Source organism: Mustelus asterias, unplaced genomic scaffold, assembly GCF_964213995.1.
Source record: "Mustelus asterias unplaced genomic scaffold, sMusAst1.hap1.1 HAP1_SCAFFOLD_539, whole genome shotgun sequence".
NCBI lineage: Eukaryota > Metazoa > Chordata > Chondrichthyes > Carcharhiniformes > Triakidae > Mustelus > Mustelus asterias.
This window is the reverse complement of record NW_027590490.1, coordinates 37,721-60,574: the sequence shown is the minus strand read 5'-3', so window position 1 is coordinate 60,574 and position 22,854 is coordinate 37,721. Positions and strand designations below refer to the sequence as shown.

The 22,854-nt window shown below is 49.2% G+C and overlaps 1 protein-coding gene across 17 annotated transcripts in view; it reads left to right on the top strand.

Moving 5' to 3' along the window:
* The window catches only part of LOC144486965 (stromal interaction molecule 1-like), a 138,309-nt gene that overhangs the window by 78,993 nt on the left and 36,462 nt on the right, over positions 1–22,854 (top strand). For 8 of the 17 annotated variants that reach the window (XM_078205001.1, XM_078204993.1, XM_078204997.1 and 5 more), the window contains 5 exons: positions 11,257–11,434; positions 12,938–13,115; positions 13,769–13,936; positions 17,541–17,641; positions 21,355–21,590. In XM_078205001.1, coding sequence (XP_078061127.1) covers positions 11,257–11,434; positions 12,938–13,115; positions 13,769–13,936; positions 17,541–17,641; positions 21,355–21,590 — 861 coding nt within the window. Of the gene's footprint in view, positions 1–11,256; positions 11,435–12,937; positions 13,125–13,768; positions 13,937–17,540; positions 17,642–21,354; positions 21,599–22,854 lie in introns of those variants that run through there. The other 9 variants (XM_078204992.1, XM_078204994.1, XM_078204985.1 and 6 more) reach the window with 2 other exon arrangements.

The window sequence follows — 22,854 nt, the reverse complement described above, 5'->3', positions numbered from 1 at the left end:
CCATCGGAACAATGTTATAAATGAAGGATTAATTGCTGAACCAAGGGTGGAAACCACTCACTGGGTGCCTGGTGGAGTTAAATGCTTTCACCTCCTGCAATGTCAAGTTGCTGAGGTGACTGTTGATAGCTGCACGCCTCAGCACAAGTTCCTCGGTTAGCGTGGGGAAGAGAATAAAGCCATTCGATCACTGTCTATTGTCTGTTTAATCTTGAACTTCTGCGAGGCTGATTAAATACCATGTGAGTGTGTAAATGCAATAAAGACACGATGGTTGTGCCAAAAGCATTTAACAGAATGAAACACTCGTTTGCAACCTAATAAAGTTGGTGTGCGCTGTTCAGTCGCAGAGATGGGCAGCACACGTGTATAAATGTGTTGGAGTGGTGTCATAAGCGATGTTACAAAGTCAAAATGCGGGGTCAGTTTATAAATGTTGTAACTGCCGCTGGTTGTAACTCGAACGTTGTAAAGTTGAGGACTGCCAGTGTGATGAGGGTAAATGCATGTTGGTGCCCCTGTGACCCTCTCTCTGGAAGCAAGGTCCCCTGTTCTCTTTACACAACCTGACCCAGCCCCGTATTCGCAACTCAGGCCAACTGCCAAGCGGCAGAAAGGGCCTTCTCGCAGCGGGGGTGCTGGGAAAGAAAAGGACCTAAGGGGGCAAGAAATTATGTGAAGGCCACAAAGGACATGGGAGATCGTCAATAGATCTCCCCACGGATTCTGTGGAGCACGAACTCCCTTTTTGAGCGAGTGGGGGCTCTAACCTAGACGGTTGTTGTGGGTCCCCGAGTACAGACTTGCTTTCCATAAGTGGCGGGTATGACTTTCCTTTGGGTTTCCAATAAAGGGATTCTGGTGACGGGAAATGGGCTGAGTTACTACAATGCCCACTGAGGACCCAGCACTGACCCTGAATAACCCTGAGGACCCAGCACTGACCCTGAATAACCCTGAGGGCCCAGCACTGACCCTGAATAACCCTGAGGGCCCAGCACTGACCCTGAATAACCCTGAGGGCCCAGCATTGACCCTGAATAACCCTGAGCACCCAGCACTGACCCTGAATAACCCTGAGGGCCCAGCACTGACCCTGAATAACCCTGAGGGCCCAGCACTGACCCTGAATAACCCTGAGCACCCAGCACTGACCCTGAATAACCCTGAGGGCCCAGCACTGACCCTGAATAACCCTGAGGACCCAGCACTGACCCTGAATAACCCTGAGGACCCAGCACTGACCCTGAATAACCCTGAGCACCCAGCACTGACCCTGAATAACCCTGAGGGCCCAGCACTGACCCTGAATAACCCTGAGGACCCAGCACTGACCCTGAATAACCCTGAGCACCCAGCACTGACCCTGAATAACCCTGAGGGCCCAGCACTGACCCTGAATAACCCTGAGGGCCCAGCACTGACCCTGAATAACCCTGAGGGCCCAGCACTGACCCTGAATAACCCTGAGGACCCAGCACTGACCCTGAATAACCCTGAGGGCCCAGCACTGACCCTGAGTAACCCTGAGGGCCCAGCACTGACCCTGAATAACCCTGAGGGCCCAGCACTGACCCTGAATAACCCTGAGGGCCCAGCACTGACCCTGAGTAACCCTGAGGGCCCAGCACTGACCCTGAATAACCCTGAGGACCCAGCACTGACCCTGAATAACCCTGAGGGCCCAGCACTGACCCTGAGTAACCCTGAGCACCCAGCACTGACCCTGAATAACCCTGAGGACCCAGCACTGACCCTGAATAACCCTGAGGACCCAGCACTGACCCTGAATAACCCTGAGGGCCCAGCACTGACCCTGAGTAACCCTGAGGACCCAGCACTGACCCTGAATAACCCTGAGGGCCCAGCACTGACCCTGAATAACTCTGAGCACCCAGCACTGACCCTGAGTAACCCTGAGGGCCCAGCACTGACCCTGAGTAACCCTGAGGGCCCAGCACTGACCCTGAATAACCCTGAGGACCCAGCACTGACCCTGAATAACCCTGAAGGCCCAGCACTGACCCTGAATAACCCTGAGGACCCAGCACTGACCCTGAATAACCCTGAAGGCCCAGCACTGACCCTGAATAACCCTGAGGACCCAGCACTGACCCTGAATAACCCTGAGGGCCCAGCACTGACCCTGAATAACCCTGAGGACCCAGCACTGACCCTGAATAACCCTGAGGACCCAGCACTGACCCTGAGTAACCCTGAGGGCCCAGCACTGACCCTGAATAACCCTGAGGACCCAGCACTGACCCCGAGTAACCCTGAGGACCCAGCACTGACCCTGAGGACCCAGCATTGACCCTGAGTAACCCTGAGGACCCAGCACTGACCCTGAGGACCCAGCATTGACCCTGAGTAACCCTGAGGACCCAGCACTGACCATGTGGCTCTCCTGCTGACACTCCTTTGAAGCATTTTTTATTGTTTTCTATGTTAAAGGCACTATATAAATGCAGGGTCTTGAATTGGGGATGATAAGGTGTTGTACAGTCTGAAATCCCCAGAATGCAATATTGAAGGAAGAAATAGAGTGTCGTTAGCTTCAGTTTCAATACAACAAGGATACAGAGCAGAGGTAGAGAGAATAGCCTGGGGGGTTTCGCATTGAATGATGAACATTGGTGAGCAGTGACTGTTGTACAGGGAGGGAGACTAAGAGAGGGTTTGGACATCTAGTAGTAACAGGGAGGTTGTGAGTCTGTCTGCTGGTGGAGGGGTGTTTGAACATTGGGGTAAATCCTTGAAGCAAGTTGAAAAAGTCTGTTCAAAGCAAAGGCATCAGCTTTCCAATAACGGCTGGAGCGCTAAAAATACAATGCCTTATCTCACTGCTGCTTCAAAAATAGGAAGTGTTAATCTGAATTTAATTTCAGCTGTTTAATGTTTCCATTGACTGGGGTACAGTGGCCCACAGCAGCTGGGCAGAGAGCAGGTGAGATGAAGTCAGTCATACTTGTCCATCATTGCTTCCCAATCCCACATCAGTGCCAGGACACAGGCAACTGTTCCATTCCCTAAACATTTACAGAAAATACAACCCCTTCTTGCGATGTCACATCTACCAGAAACCATTAAATTGTACTGGGACAGGTGTTATAAACACTTTAATCATGGAAAAAGGTTCATCTTCATCTGTTGTAGGCTGCAAAGAGACATAGATAGGATGCAGAGCTGGGCTGAAAAATGGCAAATGGAGTTTAACCCTGACAAATGCAAGGTGATTCATTTTGGTAGGACAAATTTAAATGTGGATTACAGGGTCAAAGGTAGGGTTCTGAAGAATGTGGAGGAACAGAGAGATCTTGGGGTTCATATCCATAGATCTCTGAAGGTTGCCACTCAAGTGGATAGAGCCGTGAAGAAGGCCTATAGTGTGTTGGCGTTCATTAACGGGGTTTGAGTTTAAGAGCCATGGGGTTATGCTGCAACTGTACAGGACCTTGGTGAGACCACATTTGGAATATTGTGTGCAGTTCTGGTCACCTCACTATAAGAAGGATGTGGAGACATTGGAAAGAGTGCAGAGGAGATTTACCAGGATGCTGCTTGGTTTGGAGGGTAGGTCTTATGAGGAAAGGTTGAGGGAACTTGGGCTTTTCTCTTTGGAGCGGAGGAGGTTGAGAGGAGACTTGATAGAGGTTTATAAAATGATGAGGGGGATAGATAGAGTGAACGTTCAAAGACTATTTCATCGGGTGAATGGAGCGGTAACTAGGGGGCATAACTATAGGGTTCATGGTGGGAGATATAGGAAGGATGTCCGAGGTAGGTTTTTTACTCAGAGTGTGGTTGGGGTGTGGAATGGACTGCCTGCAGGGATAGTGGAGTCAGAAATTTTAGGAACATTTAAGAAGCTATTGGATAGGCACATGGAGTACTTCGGGATGATAGGGAGGAAATAGCTTGATCTGGGTTTCAGACAAAGCTCGGCACAACATCGTGGGCCGAAGGGCCTGTTCTGTGCTGTACTGTTCTAGGTTCAAGGACAAAGGACATTCTGGAAGAACTTGGGTTTTTTTGCTGTCTCCGGTTGGGTTAATGCAAGGACCCTGGTTGCTGCTGCTTCTGGAAAAGTCAGCATCTTACAGGAAAGAATCATGAAGCAGTTTTAAAGAAGCTGGGAACCTTTGACCCCGGTGGATGTGTGCAGAAGGGGGTCACATGGTGGTTTATGACATAGCAAGAAAGCGGTGCTTACAAAGCTGGCTGAGGTTTCGCTCTGGGGGAGGGCAGACGATGAACTGCTGGGGTAAAGAGCACACCAGATCAGAGCAGGAAGTGAGTGCGAGTTGCTCTGAGCTCCTTCCACATTCTGAAATCCACTGACTGCCAGGGCCCCTCGAGTCCACCTGAAACGTAGCACAAGAATCACCAATTGTTTCCCAGAGCAGGGCTAAGAAACCTGGACACCATTTCAAGGACCCGGCCACCGCCATCCATCCTTTCCCCTTCAACCTTTTCACTTTTAACCTTTCAGCACAGTGACTCTTGTCTTGTTATCTGGTGTGAGTAAGGATTGGACTTTCAAATTTCATATTGTTTGTTACTAAGCCTTGCCTTTCTGTTCGGCACATCTAGTTTTAGAATAAACTACGAATTTATTGCAGAAAGCTGGACATTGAGCGGTAATTCTGAGATTAATGGGTAAGGCACAGATTTGGCTGTGTAGCCAGCTGGAGAAATCATTTAAATATAAGTTGAAACCCGTGGAGTAATGGAACTGGAGGCAGACAGTGCACCACCTCCCATCTCCATCGTAACAGCGGGGAAAAGCAAATGAAGTGCTGTGCTGCTGCTGGGGAACACACTGAGAGATAATGTGATTGTATTACACAACCTTTCAAAAACACACCACTCAGCTCCGCTAGGACTCTGTCAATGATTCTTCAATCTTCAATTATCTCAACACGCTCTTATCCTCCTTTCTCCTGCAACTGCCTTTCTAACTGGTGCTTAAATATTCACCGTAACCACTCTCTGGAATGAATTTCACATTCCCATCACTCCCTGGGCAAAGAGGTTTTTCCTGAACTCTCTTGGATTTATAAGTGGCCGCCTTATTTTGACAGCCCCATGCAAAGTACTTAGTGTCAGTAATAGTGTGAAGTTAGTGGGTCTGTATGTTCACCCCTGCAGTGAGTGTAAAAAAGCAGGTTACAGCTTCTTGTGAAGTGTGTTTGGTGATTCTTAAAACATAGCCCAGTGTGTACAGACTTGCACTGCAAAACTACACAGCTTCAACTATCATTCGTAGTCTCAGTGAGACACGGCCAATATGTGGAGCGCAGTAACTTTATTGGATATTTAGAAACACTGCTTCATGTCTGCATCTGTACAGAAGCAGCATTATCTGTGCTGTACCTGTCCTGGGAGTGTTTGTTGGGGGACAGTGTAGAGGGAGCTTTATTCTGTATCTAACCCCGTGCTGTACCTGTCCTGGGAGTGTTTGATGGGGACAGTGTAGAGGGAGCTTTACTCTGTATCTAACCCCGTGCTGTACCTGTCCTGGGAGTGTTTGATGGGGGACAGTGTAGAGGGAGCTTTACTCTGTATCTAACCCCGTGCTGTACCTGTCCTGGGAGTGTTTGATGGGGGGACAGTGTAGAGGGAGCTTTGCTCTGTATCTAACCCCGTGCTGTACCTGTCCTGGGAGTGTTTGATGGGGACAGTGTAGAGGGAGCTTTACTCTGTATCTAACCCCGTGCTGTACCTGTCCTGGGAGTGTTTGATGGGGACAGTGTAGAGGGAGCTTTACTCTGTATCTAACCCCGTGCTGTACCTGTCCTGGGAGTGTTTGATGGGGACAGTGTAGAGGAAGCTTTACTCTGTATCTAACCCCGTGCTGTACCTGTCCTGGGAGTGTTTGATGGGGACAGTGTAGAGGGAGCTTTACTCTGTATCTAACCCCGTGCTGTACCTGTCCTGGGAGTGTTTGATGGGGGACAGTGTAGAGGGAGCTTTACTCTGTATCTAACCCCGTGCTGTACCTGTCCTGGGAGTGTTTGATGGGGGACAGTGTAGAGGGAGCTTTACTCTGTATCTAACCCCGTGCTGTACCTGTCCTGGGAGTGTTTGATGGGGACAGTGTGCAGGGAGCTTTACTCTGCATCTCACTCCGTGCTAAATGCACTGAAGTCTTATTCTTCATGCACCCTTTAGGAATGTGGAGGTATCAAAGAGAGTCCAGAAGTGATTCATGAGAATGGTTCCAGGGATGATAGACTTCATTTACACAGAGTGGAGAGGTTGGGCCTGGTTCCTTTGAAAAGGGCAGGTTGAGAGGAGATTTGATAGAAATATTCAAAACCCTGAACGGTCTGGACAGAGTAGAAAGGGAGATACTGTTCCCACTGGTGGAAGCACTGAGAATGTCAGGGCGTAGATTGAAGGCAATTGTGAAAAGAAGCAATGGAGAATGAAGAGGAAAAAGCTTTTCACGCGTCGATGGTTAGATCGGGAATGCACTGTGTGAGGGTGCGGTCGATGGTTAGGATCTGGAATGCACTGTGTGAGGGTGAGGATCGGGAATGCACTGTGTGAGGGTGAGGATCGGGAATGCACTGTGTGAGGGTGCGGTCGATGGTTAGGATCGGGAATGCACTGTGTGAGGGTGAGGATCGGGAATGCACTGTGTGAGGGTGCGGTCGATGGTTAGGATCGGGAATGCACTGTGTGAGGGTGCGGTCGATGGTTAGGATCTGGAATGCACTGTGTGAGGGTGAGGATCGGGAATGCACTGTGTGAGAGTGTGGTCGATGGTTAGGATCGGGAATGCACTGTGAGAGAGTGTGGTCGATGGTTAGGATCGGGAATGCACTGTGTGAGGGTGCGGTCGATGGTTAGGATCTGGAATGCACTGTGTGAGGGTGAGGATCGGGAATGCACTGTGTGAGAGTGTGGTCGATGGTTAGGATCGGGAATGCACTGTGTGAGGGTGCGGTCGATGGTTAGGATCTGGAATGCACTGTGTGAGGGTGAGGATCGGGAATGCACTGTGTGAGAGTGTGGTCGATGGTTAGGATCGGGAATGCACTGTGTGAGGGTGCGGTCGATGGTTAGGATCTGGAATGCACTGTGTGAGGGTGAGGATCGGGAATGCACTGTGTGAGGGTGAGGATCGGGAATGCACTGTGTGAGGGTGCGGTTGATGGTTAGGATCGGGAATGCACTGTGTGAGGGTGAGGATCGGGAATGCACTGTGTGAGGGTGCGGTCGATGGTTAGGATCGGGAATGCACTGTGTGAGGGTGTGGATCGGGAATGCACTGTGTGAGAGTGTGGTCGATGGTTAGGATCGGGAATGCACTGTGTGAGGGTGTGGATCGGGAATGCACTGTGTGAGAGTGTGGATCGGGAATGCACTGTGTGAGAGTGTGGTCGATGGTTAGGATCGGGAATGCACTGTGTGAGGGTGTGGATCGGGAATGCACTGTGTGAGGGTGCGGTCGATGGTTAGGATCGGGAATGCACTGTGTGAGGGTGTGGATCGGGAATGCACTGTGTGAGGGTGTGGTCGATGGTTAGGATCGGGAATGCACTGTGTGAGAGTGCGGTCGATGGTTAGGATCGGGAATGCACTGTGTGAGAGTGTGGTCGATGGTTAGGATCGGGAATGCACTGTGTGAGGGTGCGGTCGATGGTTAGGATCAGGAATGCACTGTGTGAGAGTGTGGTCGATGGTTAGGATCGGGAATGCACTGTGTGAGGGTGTGGTCGATGGTTAGGATTGGGAATGCACTGTGTGAGGGTGCGGTCGATGGTTAGGATCGGGAATGCACTGTGTGAGGGTGCGGTCGATGGTTAGGATTGGGAATGCACTGTGAGAGGGTGCGGTCGATGGTTAGGATCGGGAATGCACTGTGTGAGGGTGTGGATCGGGAATGCACTGTGTGAGGGTGCGGTCGATGGTTAGGATTGGGAATGCACTGTGTGAGGGTGCGGTCGATGGTTAGGATCGGGAATGCACTGTGTGAGGGTGCGGTCGATGGTTAGGATTGGGAATGCACTGTGAGAGGGTGCGGTCGATGGTTAGGATCGGGAATGCACTGTGAGAGGGTGCGGTCGATGGTTAGGATCGGGAATGCACTGTGAGAGGGTGCGGTCTATGGTTAGGATCGGGAATGCACTGTGTGAGGGTGTGGATCGGGAATGCACTGTGTGAGGGTGAGGATCGGGAATGCACTGTGTGAGGGTGCGGTCGATGGTTAGGATCAGGAATGCACTGTGAGAGGGTGCGGTCGATGGTTAGGATCAGGAATGCACTGTGTGAGGGTGCGGTCGATGGTTAGGATCGGGAATGCACTGTGTGAGGGTGTGGATCGGGAATGCACTGTGTGAGGGTGCGGTCGATGGTTAGGATCGGGAATGCACTGTGTGAGAGTGTGGTCGATGGTTAGGATCGGGAATGCACTGTGTGAGGGTGCGGTCTATGGTTAGGATCGGGAATGCACTGTGTGAGGGTGTGGTCGATGGTTAGGATCAGGAATGCACTGAGAGAGGGTGCGGTCTATGGTTAGGATCGGGAATGCACTGTGTGAGGGTGTGGTCGATGGTTAGGATCAGGAATGCACTGAGAGAGGGTGTGGTCGATGGTTAGGATTGGGAATGCACTGTGAGAGGGTGCGGTCTATGGTTAGGATCGGGAATGCACTGTGTGAGGGTGTGGATCGGGAATGCACTGTGTGAGGGTGAGGATCGGGAATGCACTGTTTGAGGGTGCGGTCGATGGTTAGGATCGGGAATGCACTGTGTGAGGGTGTGGATCGGGAATGCACTGTGTGAGGGTGCGGTCGATGGTTAGGATCGGGAATGCACTGTGTGAGGGTGTGGATCGGGAATGCACTGTGTGAGGGTGCGGTCGATGGTTAGGATCGGGAATGCACTGTGAGGGTGCGGTCGATGGTTAGGATTGGGAATGCACTGTGTGAGGGTGTGGATCGGGAATGCACTGTGTGAGAGTGCGGTCGATGGTTAGGATTGGGAATGCACTGTGTGAGGGTGCGGTCGATGGTTAGGATCGGGAATGCACTGTGTGAGGGTGCGGTCGATGGTTAGGATCTGGAATGCACTGTGAGGGTGCGGTCGATGGTTAGGATCGGGAATGCACTGTGTGAGGGTGCGGTCGATGGTTAGGATCGGGAATGCACTGTGTGAGGGTGTGGATCGGGAATGCACTGTGTGAGGGTGAGGATCGGGAATGCACTGTGTGAGGGTGAGGATCGGGAATGCACTGTGTGAGGGTGAGGATCGGGAATGCACTGTGTGAGGGTGCGGTCGATGGTTAGGATCGGGAATGCACTGTGTGAGGGTGTGGATCGGGAATGCACTGTGTGAGGGTGTGGTCGATGGTTAGGATCGGGAATGCACTGTGTGAGGGTGTGGATCGGGAATGCACTGTGTGAGGGTGTGGATCGGGAATGCACTGTGTGAGGGTGTGGTCGATGGTTAGGATCAGGAATGCACTGTGTGAGGGTGCGGTCGATGGTTAGGATCAGGAATGCACTGTGTGAGGGTGTGGATCGGGAATGCACTGTGTGAGGGTGTGGTCGATGGTTAGGATCGGGAATGCACTGTGTGAGGGTGTGGATCGGGAATGCACTGTGTGAGGGTGTGGATCGGGAATGCACTGTGTGAGGGTGTGGTCGATGGTTAGGATCAGGAATGCACTGTGTGAGGGTGCGGTCGATGGTTAGGATCGGGAATGCACTGAGAGGGTGCGGTCGATGGTTAGGATTGGGAATGCACTGTGAGAGGGTGCGGTCGATGGTTGGGATCGGGAATGCACTGTGAGAGGGTGTGGATCGGGAATGCACTGTGTGAGGGTGTGGATCGGGAATGCACTGTGTGAGGGTGCGGATCGGGAATGCACTGTGTGAGGGTGAGGATCGGGAATGCACTGTGTGAGGGTGCGGATCGGGAATGCACTGTGTGAGGGTGAGGATCGGGAATGCACTGTGTGAGGGTGTGGATCGGGAATGCACTGTGTGAGGGTGTGGATCGGGAATGCACTGTGTGAGGGTGTGGATCGGGAATGCACTGTGTGAGAGTGTGGATCGGGAATGCACTGTGTGAGGGTGCGGATCGGGAATGCACTGTGTGAGGGTGTGGATCGGGAATGCACTGTGTGAGAGTGTGGATCGGGAATGCACTGTGTGAGAGTGCGGTCGATGGTTGGGATCGGGAATGCACTGTGTGAGGGTGCGGATCGGGAATGCACTGTGTGAGGGTGTGGATCGGGAATGCACTGTGTGAGAGTGCGGTCGATGGTTGGGATCGGGAATGCACTGTGTGAGGGTGTGGATCGGGAATGCACTGTGTGAGGGTGTGGATCGGGAATGCACTGTGTGAGAGTGCGGTCGATGGTTGGGATCGGGAATGCACTGTGTGAGGGTGTGGATCGGGAATGCACTGTGTGAGGGTGAGGATCGGGAATGCACTGTGTGAGGGTGTGGATCGGGAATGCACTGTGTGAGGGTGCGGTCGATGGTTAGGATCGGGAATGCACTGTGTGAGGGTGTGGATCGGGAATGCACTGTGTGAGAGTGCGGTCGATGGTTGGGATCGGGAATGCACTGTGTGAGGGTGCGGATCGGGAATGCACTGTGTGAGGGTGCGGTCGATGGTTAGGATCGGGAATGCACTGTGTGAGGGTGCGGATCGGGAATGCACTGTGTGAGGGTGAGGATCGGGAATGCACTGTGTGAGGGTGCGGATCGGGAATGCACTGTGTGAGGGTGAGGATCGGGAATGCACTGTGTGAGGGTGTGGATCGGGAATGCACTGTGTGAGGGTGTGGATCGGGAATGCACTGTGTGAGGGTGCGGATCGGGAATGCACTGTGTGAGGGTGAGGATCGGGAATGCACTGTGTGAGGGTGCGGATCGGGAATGCACTGTGTGAGGGTGAGGATTGGGAATGCACTGTGTGAGGGTGCGGATCGGGAATGCACTGTGTGAGGGTGAGGATTGGGAATGCACTGTGTGAGGGTGAGGATCGGGAATGCACTGTGTGAGGGTGAGGATCGGGAATGCACTGTGTGAGGGTGCGGTCAAGGAAGAATCAATCAACAGTTTCAAGAGGTGGTTTATCTGTAGAGGAAGAAAGCCGTGCCACAGGGAGAAGACAGACGAATGACACTGCTTCTTCAGAGAGCCAGCACTGGCATGACGGGCTGAATGGCCGCTTTCTTTACTGTAACCATTCTGTGCTTGTGAAATATTTACCCTATGTCTTGGATTTGTAGTGACTCGCCACAATCACCTGAAGGATTTCATGTTGGTGGTTTCCATCGTTATTGGTGTGGGTGGTTGCTGGTTTGCATACATCCAGAACCGTTATTCCAAGGAGCACATGAAGAAAATGATGAAGGACCTGGAGGGATTACAGAAAGCAGAGCAGAGTCTGCACGACCTGCAGGAAAGGTGAGAGTGCGATGAAAAGCCAAGCTGCAGGATCAGGGTAAGAAATTGGGACAAGGATCACTCCATAAGTGTCACTTCATTACACAACCCTGAAGATGCAGAGACATTAAGCCTGGGCAGGGATGGGTTTGTTAGCCAAGTGAGATGGCTGATCTAAGTAAATCTGCCTTCTGTACCAAGTGTTTGTCCCTGGTTGTTTTCTTCTTATCCATTCCCGGGGAGTGGGCCTTCCTGGCAAGGCCAGTGTTCATTGCCCAGCCACAGTTGCCCTGAGAAGATGGGCTGGTGGCAGCAGCTGGTAGTGGGTTTGATCCAACTGGTTGGCAGGGCCATTCAGCAGGTAGTTAAGCGACAGCCACATTGCGGTGGGTCTGGACTCATAACTTGGCCCAGACTGGGTAAGGACGGCAGAATTCCTCCCCTACCGCGCGTTAATGAATTTGTTGGGTTTTATCTGCAATCTGTCACTTTCATGTTCACTTTTAATGAGGCCAGGCTTTTTCAGAAGCTGCAGAGTTGCCTCAAACCTTCAATTCTTTCGTAAATATACGCCAAACATGGGCAATTGGGACTAGCTTAGTGGTTTAAAAAAGGGGGCAGCATGGACAAGTTGGGCCGAAGGGTCTGTTTCTATGCTGTAAACCTCCATGATATCCTAAACATTTGTGGACAGTTATCTAGTCTGACCCTGTGAAGGGAGAGTTCAGGGCTGTACAATGGAATCAGTGGGACATGGTGATGTGCTGGTTACTGTACTGGACAGTTGTTAATTTAAATCCCGCCAGAGCAAAATGAACACACTGATAATCTGTCAGCTGGCACCAGAAAAAAATTAGAACAGTTGCACTCGAAGCTTAAAACCAGCACCCACCAAACCAGCACCCACCAAACCCCCACTCTATTCCCACCATTTTAAGAACAACTAGAGACAGATAACAGATCCCAGCGATGCCCACATTCTGGGAATGGATCCTTTAAAAAGGACTGAGGGCGGGGCGGCAGCTAAATCATTAGTCACGTAACAGCAGCCCTGTAGCTGGCACTGCTGCCCCACAGCGCCAGGGACCTGGGTTTGATTCCAGCCTTGGGTGACTGTCTGTGTGGAGCTTGCATGTTCTCCCTGTGTCTGCGTGGGTTTCCTCCCACAGTCCCAAGATGTGTACATTAGATGGGTTGACCATGGTAAATGTGTGGGGTCACAGGGATAGGGTGGGGGACTGGTCCTGGGTAAGATGCTCTGTCAGAGAGTTGGTGCGCACCTGATGGGCCGAATGGCCTCCTGCACTGTAGGGATTCTATGATAATCTGCAACATGACCCTGTTGATTGAAGGAAAAGTTCTAACTGAAGCTAAATTGTCTGCACCTCTCTGTTCATTTGGGGAGTTTTCTGTCTCCCACCTTAAAGTTATAACCAGGTCCGGGTATGAAATCAGGAGACTGCTTTTCCCCGAATGTGATGTTACAGTGAGGTTTGAGGATGTTTTGAACTCTTGGACCTGCAGGCTGCAGAAGGCGCAGGAGGAACATCGATCTGTCGAGGTGGAGAAAGTTAACCTGGAGCAGAAGCTGCGAGATGAGATCAACGCCGCAAAGCAGGAAGCACAGAGACTGCGGGAACTGCGGGAAGGCACAGAGAACGAGCTGAGTCGCCAAAAATATGCGGAGGAGGAATTGGAACAGGTGGGATTTGTACGTTTCGCTAGGATCAGGTACAGTGTGACGCATTGGGATGTGTTTACTCATAGCTGAACAGGGACAGATGTGGGTGGAAGCTCGCGGGTGCGGATGGGGCTGTGCCAGGGTGGGGGGGCAGGGCTGGAGCCAGGGTGTGGGGCAGGGCTGGAGCCAGGATGTGGATGGGGCTGTGCCAGGATGTGGATGGGGCTGTGCCAGGGTGTGAAGGGGGCTGGAGCCAGGGTGTGGGCAGGGCTGGTGCCAGGGTGGGGGGAGGGCTGGTGCCAGGGTGTGGGCAAAGCTGGAGCCAGGGTGTGGGCAAAGCTGTGCCAGGGTGGGGGGAGGGCTGGTGCCAGGGTGTGGGCAAAGCTGGGCCAGGGTGTGGAGGGGGCTGGGTGTGATATAGGTAGGGCCTGATTGGGTGGGTGGGCGGGGTCCATGCCAGGGCTGCAGAGCTTGGCTCTGTGGGTTTATGTCTGAAGTTCACGGGTTCTGCTGTTCAGTCTCAGCTGCTAATGGCCTTGGCAAGTGAGAAGGCAGAGCTGGGAGCGTCCACCCCTCCACCGTATGGCAGTAAGGTGTGCGGTGACGTTCTTGCTTTCCCTGGGACAGCTGAAAAGGTGAGAATGGAAATTGAAACAGGCCTCTGTCTCTCTCAGGTACGCATGGCGCTGAAGAAAGCGGAAAAGGAGTTGGAATCCCGCGGGAGCTGGTCGCCACCGGAAACTCTTCAGAAATGGCTGCAGCTTACACACGAGGTGGAAGTACAATATTATAACATCAAGAAGCAGAGTGCTGAGAGGCAGCTGAACATTGCCAAGGAAGGGGTATGTGCTATCTCTCCAAATTGTGAGGGGAAATAATACCAGATGGGAGATGAGGAAACAGATTTTAACTGCAGAGAGTCAGTGATCTACAGTCTGCTGTCTGAAAGGGATAGGAAATCTATCATCACTATCTCCTTTACATTCTCGGGAGTGGACTGAAATGCCACGGCAGCGATTGCATGTAGGTTCTGCTGGTTAGTTTGAAGGTTACATATTCACAGTTATAATTGATGCACGTTCAAAGTGGCCAGAAGTTATCATGAGATCTGCTCCAACTGATCAAATCATTGGATAACTTGATGACATTTTTGCTGGATTTGATAAACCAAAACAGATTGTTAGCAATAATGGTTCACGGTTTGTTTCACAAGAGTTTGAGGACTATCTCAGAGTAAATTGTATTCAGCATATAAAATCCACATCTTATAAGAAGCAGCTCGATATAGCTCTTGGGGCAAAGGGGATCAAAGGATATGGGGGGAAGGTGGGATCAAGCTCCTGAGTTGGATGATCAGCCATGATGGTGATGAATGGTAGTGCAGGCTCGAAGGGCCGAATGGCCTCCTCCTGCTCCTATTTTCTATGTTTCTCTCCACCCATCGGATTCAATGAAATCAAAGACTTGAACAATCGTTGAAACATTCTCTAAAACTTTGAGAGCAACGTTCGTTATCATGTCATTGGGGAGGCGATGGCCTAGTGGTATAATCACTAGCCTATTGGTTCAGAAACCCGGCTAATGCTCTGGGGACTCGGGTTCGAATCCCGCCACGGCCGATGGTGGAATTTAAATTCAATTAAAAATAAATCTGGAATTAAGAATCTACTGATGACCATGAAACCATTGTCGATTGTCGGAAAAACCCACCTAGTTCACTAATATCCTTTAGGGAGGGGAATCTACCATCCTTACGTGGTCTGGCCTACACTCCAGAGCTGCAGCAATGGGGTTGATCCAGCAATAAATGCTGGCCATCCAGTGATGCCCGTATCCCACAAATGAATAAAAAAAGCCAACAGCTTTTTGGCCTCTTATAGAAACACTGTCATGTGACTACAAAAAGTTCACCGCAAGACCATAAGAAATAGGAACAGGCCGTTCGGCACCTTGAGGCTGCTCTGCCATTCATTAGGATAAGGCTGATCCGACCAACATTCCTTCTGTACAACAGTGTGCTAGCTTTCTGTACTTCTTGCACAAGTTCCCCCAAGTCCCTTTGTGTTGCAGCTTTCTGCAGTTTTTCTCCACTTAAATAATACTCTGTTCTTTTGTTCTCCCTTCCAAAATGAGCAACTTCACATTTTCCCACATGATACTCCATTTGCCAACTTTTTGCCTATTTAGTTAACCTATAAATATCTCTCTGTAAACTGCTTGTATCCCTCTCACAACTTGCCCTCCCATCTATTTTTGTTCCATCTGCAAATTTGGCTACAGTACATTCACTTCCTTCCTCCAAGTTACTCACATATATTGTAAACAGTTGCGATACCAGCACTGATCCCTGTGGAACTCCAATGGTTACTGGTCGCCAACTTGAAAAGGAACTCCTTATCCCCACTCTCTGTTTCCTGCCCATTTGCCAATTCTCCACGCCAAACTACCACCTCCATCACCAGGGGCACTTATCTTATGACTTAACCTTTTGTGAGCCTTGTCGAACACCTTCTGGAAATACATATACAATGCATCTACTGGTTCCCGTCTATCAACTCTGGTTGAGACTTTCTAATAAATTAGTCAGACGTGATTTCCCTTTAATAAAGCCATGCTGATTCTGCTTGATTAGAACAAAGAAAATTCCAGCACAGGAACAGGCCCTTCGGCCCTCCAAGCCTGCACCAACCATGCTGCCCGACTGAACTAAAACCCTCTATCCTTCCGGGGACCATATCCCTCCATCCCCATCCTATTCATGTATTTGTCAAGATGCCCCTTAAAAGTCACTACCGTATCCGCTCCCACTACCTCCCCCGGCAACGAGTTCCAGGCACCCACTACCCTCTGTGTAAAAAATCTGCCTCGTACATCTCTTTTAAACCTTGCCCCTTAAACCTGTGCTCCATAATAATTGACTCTTCCACCCTGGGAAAAAGCTTCTGACTATCCACTCTGTCTATGCCCCTCAATCTTGTCGACTTCTATCAGGTCTCCCCATAACCTCTGTCGTTCCAGTGAGAACAAACCAAGTTTCTCCAACCTCTCCTCATAGCTAATGCCCTCCATACCAGGCAACATCCTGGTAAATCTTTTCTGTATGCTCTCCAAAACCTCCACATCCTTCTGGTAGTGTGGCGACCAGAATTGAACACTATATTCCAAGTGCGGCCTAACTAAGGTTCTATAAAGCTGTAACATGACTTGCCAATTTTTAAACTCAATGCCCCGGCTGATGAATAGATAATGATTTTCTGAATGTGCTGCTATTACTTCCTTAATAATGGATTCTAACATTTTCCCAACAATGCAAGTAGGTACCCGTTTTTAGCCTCCTTCCCTTTGAAAGAAAGATAATACTAAAAACAAAGGAAGAAAAAACCGGCTGAGTTATATGTATTATTATGTTTTATATATGGTGTTTTTCTCTTTATTAACATCTTTGATTTTCTTTTAATCATTAATAATTGTTTCATAGTTGTCAAATAAAAATGCCATATATAAGATGTATATTTTTTGATTTCATTTACAGGATGTGGGCAGTGTTGCTAGGCCAGCGTTTATTGTCCATTTCTAGTTGCCTTTCCTCCCTCAATCTAGACTGGTTAACTATTACACCCCAGCTGCAACAATGAATCCTGGAAACAGAGTCCCTTTATGCCAAATTTCTGGCTCCATTCCAACCTCTCGCGTCTTCATTCCGATGCTCTCAAAACAGAGTCTGATAAGCATGGCTCCTTATCAATCCTCCTTATAGACACTACAAGGCCACAATCAAGATGTTTACACATCTTTCGATGATGTCTCCCATCTGCCATTAATCAGGTTGTTTGTGCATCAGTCAAGCTCCATCTCCTGATTCCACCCCACGCGTAAGGCTATTCATTGTCCTGACTTGTAGTTCATCGAATGCAGCGAGAGGAATCACTTCTGATAAACAAAAGACATCTTTCATTTCAGCAGCCGGTTCGAAAAGAAAAATAAAAATGTCAGCCAGATACCAGCTGTGAATGACCTGAGCGGAAAACACAGCCTTAGGAAAACATGTCTACAGTTAATAATGTCACTACTGAACAAAGAAGATTACAGCACAGGAACAGCCCTTCGGCCCTCCAAGCCTGCACCGAGCATGCTGCCTGACTGATTACTGTTCATTCATTATCTGACTTAATCAAAGCACAATCCCACTTAGATTTCAATCAGATCTGCAAAATAACTTTCAATGGTCAATTGCCTCACACAGGCTGGCGAAGTAAGGTTCTTGCTCCTCCCAAACACTTGTACTGGAGTTAGACATGTATTCCATCGAGTGAGTTACTGTAATAAACTGACCTTCTGAAGCTGGCCTCCTGCGAGTGTGGTTCTGACCTGCAACTCTCTCTCTGTCTTTGCTCACTAAACCTCCCCCTCCCAAACCCCACTTTCCTTGCCCCCACCTCCCCACAGGCAGAAAAAATAAAGAAGAAGAGAAACACATTGTTTGGAACGTTTCACGTGGCGCACAGCTCCTCACTGGATGATGTTGATCATAAAATCCTGTCGGCTAAGTGAGTACAGATCTTCAGGAGTGGCAGGACCGGGATGGGGGAAGGTGGTGATGGTGGTGGGTATATTGCAACTGAAGCGTGACATTTAATTGAACAGTGTTTCTGTCATCTCTGTGAAGTGATGAAGTGAAGTTGCTGTGGGAGGGTAGGTCACGTTGTGGCCCAAGTAGGTTCCAACGACCTAGGCAGAACTCGGAAAGAGCTTCTGTACAGGGTGAGGAGCGAGGCACAAAATTAAAAAGCAGAACCTCAAAGATAAGAATCTCTGGTTTATTACCTGAGCCACATGCAAATTGCCATCAGATGCATAAAGTTACAGAGGTGAATACGTGGCTCAAAGACTGGTGTGGGAGAAGAGGATTTTGCATTGTGTGGTATTGAGGGAAAGTTGGGTCTCTAGTGTTATAGAATCATAGAGGTTTACAACATGGAAACAGGCCCTTCAGCCCAACTTGTCCATGCCGCTCTTTTTTTTTAAACCCCTAAGCTAGTCCAAATTGCCCGCATTTGGCCCATACCCCTCTACCCATCTTACCCATGTAACTATCTAAATGCTTTCTAAAAGACAAAATTGTACCCGCCTCTACCACTACCTCTGGCAGCTTGTTCCAGACACTCACCACCCTCTGTGTGAAAAAATTGCCCCTCTGGACACTTTTGTACCTCTCCCCTCTCACCTTAAACCTATGCCCTCTAGTTTTAGTCTCCCCTACCTTTGGGAAAAGATATTGACTATCTAGCTGATCTGTGCCTCTCATTATTTTATAGACCTCTATAAGATCACCCCTCAGCCTCCTACCCTCCAGAGAAAAAAGTCCCAGTCTACCCAGTGTTGGGACGGTATACACTTGAACCATGCTGCAACCAATTTTCTAGTGAGCCACATAACCAGGGAAGTAGAGAGGACTTTAAACTAAACTAAATATTGGGGGCAAGGGATCAAATTGGTTAGGTGGATTGGCCATGCTAAATTCTCCCTCAGTGTACCCAAGCAGGCGCCGGAGTGTGGTGACTAGGGGATTTTCACAGTAACTTAATTGCAGTGCGAATGTAAGCCTACTTGTGACACTAATAAATAAACTTTAAAACTTTAAGATGTGGCAAATCAAAGTTGAAGTTTGGTGCTGTGAGGCAGCAGTGCTAAACACTGTGCCACCAGAAAGAGTAGAGACAAGGCAAGAGAGAAAGGTATTCATGTGGGAAATGAGAAACAGACTGTGACAAGAAGGGACAGAGTACAAGGAGTAATAATTTAAGAGTAAATCAGCAGATAAGGCTAGAGGTTACAAAAGTAATAAAAGGACAAAACTAAAGGCTCTGAATCTGAATGCACGTAACATTCAAAACAAAACTGATAAACTGAGAACAGCAAATCAGAATAAATAAGGATGATCTGTTGCCATTACAGAGACATGGCTGCAGGAGGACATAGATTGGGACCTGAATTTTGAAGGATGCATGATATTTGTGAAGCATTGGAAACGAGGAAATGGTGGATGGGTAGTTCTGTGAATCAATGGTGGTAATAGCACAATAGAGGGGGATGACCTACGTTCAGGGAACCAGGATGTAGGGTAGAGATGGGAAATGATAAGTTTTAAGTTTTTTATTAGCGTCACAAGTATGCTTACATTAACACTGCAATGAAGTTACTGTGACAATCCCCCTGATAAAGGCAAAAAGTCACTTTTCTAATGCTTCATGTGACGTTAGCATTGCTGACTAAGCCAGCACTTACTGCTCATTCCTAATTGCCCTTGAGAAGGTGGTGCTAAGCTGCCTTCTTGAATCGCTGCAGCCCATGTGGTGTAGATAGATCCACAGTGCTGTTAGGGAGGGAGTTCCTGGATTTTGACCCAGTGACAGTGAAGGGACGGTGATACATTTCCAAGTCAGGATGCTGTATGGCTTGGAGGGGAATCTCTAGGTGGTGGTGTTCCCAGGCATCTGCTACTCTTGTCCTTCTAGATGCTAGTGGTCATAGGTTTGCAAGGTACTGTCTAAGGAACCTTAGTCAGTTGCTGCAGTGCATCTTGTAGATGGTACACGCGGGCTGCCACTGTAGGTCAGTGGTGAAGAGGGTGAATGTTTGTGGAAGGGTAGCAATCAAGCGGGGCTGCTTTGTCCTGGTTGGTGTCGAGCTTCTTGAGTGTTGTTGGAGCCGCACCCATCCAGGCAAGTGGGGAGTGTTCCATCACACTCCTGACTTGTGCCTTGTAGATGGTGGATAGGCTTTGGGGAATCAGGAGGTGAGCTATTGGCCACAGGATTCCTAGACTTGACCTAATCTTGTAGCCACAGTATTTATATGGTCTCTCCAGTTCAGTTTCTGGTCAATGTTAGTCTCCAGGATGTGGATATTGGGGATTCAGTGTTGGGGGTAATGCCATTGAATGCCAGTGGGGAATGTTTAGATTCTCTGTTGTTGGGGATGGTCATTGTCTGGCACTAGTGTGGCGTGAATGTTACTTGTCATTTGGCAGCTTTTAAACATTCACACAAACTTTGAGATCCAGCCACCAATTGCTCCACCATTACTTCAACTATTGCTTCACAGGCTGTAGTAAAATATCACAATTCTTTGAATTAATTCAGATATCTGCAGCTTCTCACGAGCCAACTCCTTCTCAGCTCTGTCTGTGCCTTCAGTGAACAGTATCCTGTTCCAATTCCAGTTTCCTCTGCTCCTTTTAACTTCAGACTTCCTGGAAACTTCTCTTCGCTCCTCTAGTTTCTTTAACTAACTCTGGCACTTTCTAACTTGCTCCTTACTCCATTGTATGGGTCTGCTTCTGGCAAAGCTGTGAGGGATGTTCCCTCTCTGGCTGCAAAACTCATTCTCCCCTGGCTTGTAGTTAAAGCTAAGCTCAAAAAAGTATTTTCCCTAGAAGTGGCTTTTGGTTGCTAAGCAACAACTCATTCTTTCTCCAATCTCGTATTTATTTTACACATTGTAAACTCTCTCAGCACAATGCAGCCACGGTTTAAAATTAAACCAAACCCCCCCACCCTCCCCACACATTAAAACACCTTTGTTCAATATGAATCTAACTAGAGTTTTACTCTTCCTCACACAGAACACTAAATTAATCCCACTTAAATCTATACCTTATTTCTAATATTTATCAATACAAATATAGATCATTTAAACTTACCTCTGCTTCATAACAACACAAAACAAGTTGGATTTCAGCAGTTCCTACCTGGGTTTCTGCGCTATCAGATTTTTCTACATGACTTTCTGTGCTAGCATGGCATTTGTGTTCCTGCATATTTAACACAATTCTGGTCTGATAGCATTGTCATCTGTTTGGAAATTAGATGGGGAAGTCCCAGTAACATGTCAATAGTGCAAGAGGATTACCCAGAGCGAAGCCAAGGATATAACTGTATAGGAAGAGGTGTGATGATATTTGCATTGGGTTCTGGTTTCCAGAAGAGTTGATATTTGAGGGGTGTGGGGGGGTCTCAGGGCGGGCCGATATTTGCAGATTGAGGGTCTCTGGAAGTGTTTCTATTCCGGGGAGGGATGGGAGAGGGTTTGTCTTTGGGAGAGTCGATATCCCTGAAGGTCTTTGGGACTGTGCGGCTATATCTGAGTGTGATCTCTTGGTAATTGGGCCGGGTGGCGATGTTGGTCTTGTGTGTGTCCAGTCTCTGGGACTGTGCTGATGTGTACTGGCCATGCACTGAGCTGCTGTTTGTGATTGTAGGCAGTCGCTGAGTGAGGTGACGGCAGCGTTACGTGAACGGCTCCACCGCTGGCAGCAGATAGAAATGCTCTGCAGATTCCAAATAGTGAACAACCCCGGGATCAGCGCCCTGCACTCGGTGCTGAATGTGGATCCAAGCTGGCTTGGACAAGCACGGTCCACACCCACACATTTCATCCTCACTGATGACCTGGATGATATGGAGGAGGAATTGGTAACTCCAGTCACTCTCCAATGTAAGTAATAAACACTCATCATTTACCACAAAACTTTGCAGGAAACGGCCGGTTGCCCAACAAGTCCGTCTCACCATGTCGCTCCATTGGGGAGGCAATGGCCAAGTGGTATTATCGCGAGATTATTATCCAGAAACTCATCTAATGTTCAGGGGACCCGGGTTCGAATCCCGCCACGGCAGTTGGTGGAATTTGAATTCAAGAAAAATATCTGGAATTAAGAATCTACTGATGACCATGAAACCAATGTCAATTGTCAGAAAAACCCATCTGATTCACTAATGTCCTTTAGGGAAGGAAATCTGCCGTCCTTACCCGGTCTGGCCTGCAGCAATGTGGTTGACTCTGAACTGCCCTCTGAAATGGCCTAGCAAGCCTAGTTCAAGGGCAACTAGGGATGGGCAATAAATGTTGGCCAGCCAGCGACACCCATGCCCCACGAATGAATAAAAAAAATCTCACCATCTCACCGTATCCCTCAACCCTACTGTATCCCTCAACCTTCATCATTTCCCCCAAACTTCATCATACACCTTAACCCCACTGTACCCTTTAACCTCTCACAGTACACCTTAACCCCACTGTACCCTTTAACCTCTCACTGTACACCTTAACCCCACTGTACCCTTTAACCTCTCACTGTACCCCTTAATCCCACTGTACCCTTAACCCCACTGTACCCTTAACCCTACTGTACCCCTTAACCCCACCGCACCCCTTAACCTCTCTCTCACCGTATCCTTTAACCTCTCACTGTATCCCTTAACTCTCACTATGCAGCTAAACCCCATCCTATCCTTTACTCCTCACCATCTGACTGTATCCATCAGAGCAGCCCACAGTAAGCTCATCTCCAACCTGGTTAGATGGCAGTAAATAATGGCCACTCTTTGTTTGCCGTTTGCTATCTCCCCACAGCTTGCAGCCGGTGACCAGTTCACTGCGTGGGTTCTGTTGTACACCCGTGTGGTGATGATTCCAGTAACCGTGGAGATGGAAATTGTCCGTGCCAGCAATGATCATCACCTACCTCCAACTGAACATTCTGCTCAGAGAAAACATTTTCAAAACACAACTTCATCCCACTGTTGTCCTTCACAGAAAGATATCTGGAATTACAGAAATTAATCATAGAATCATCGAATCCTACAATACAGAAGGAGGCCATTCGGCCCATCGGGTCTGTACCGACCACAATCCACCCAGGCCCTATCCCCATCACCCCACATATTTACCTCTAACCTACACATCCCAGGACACTAAG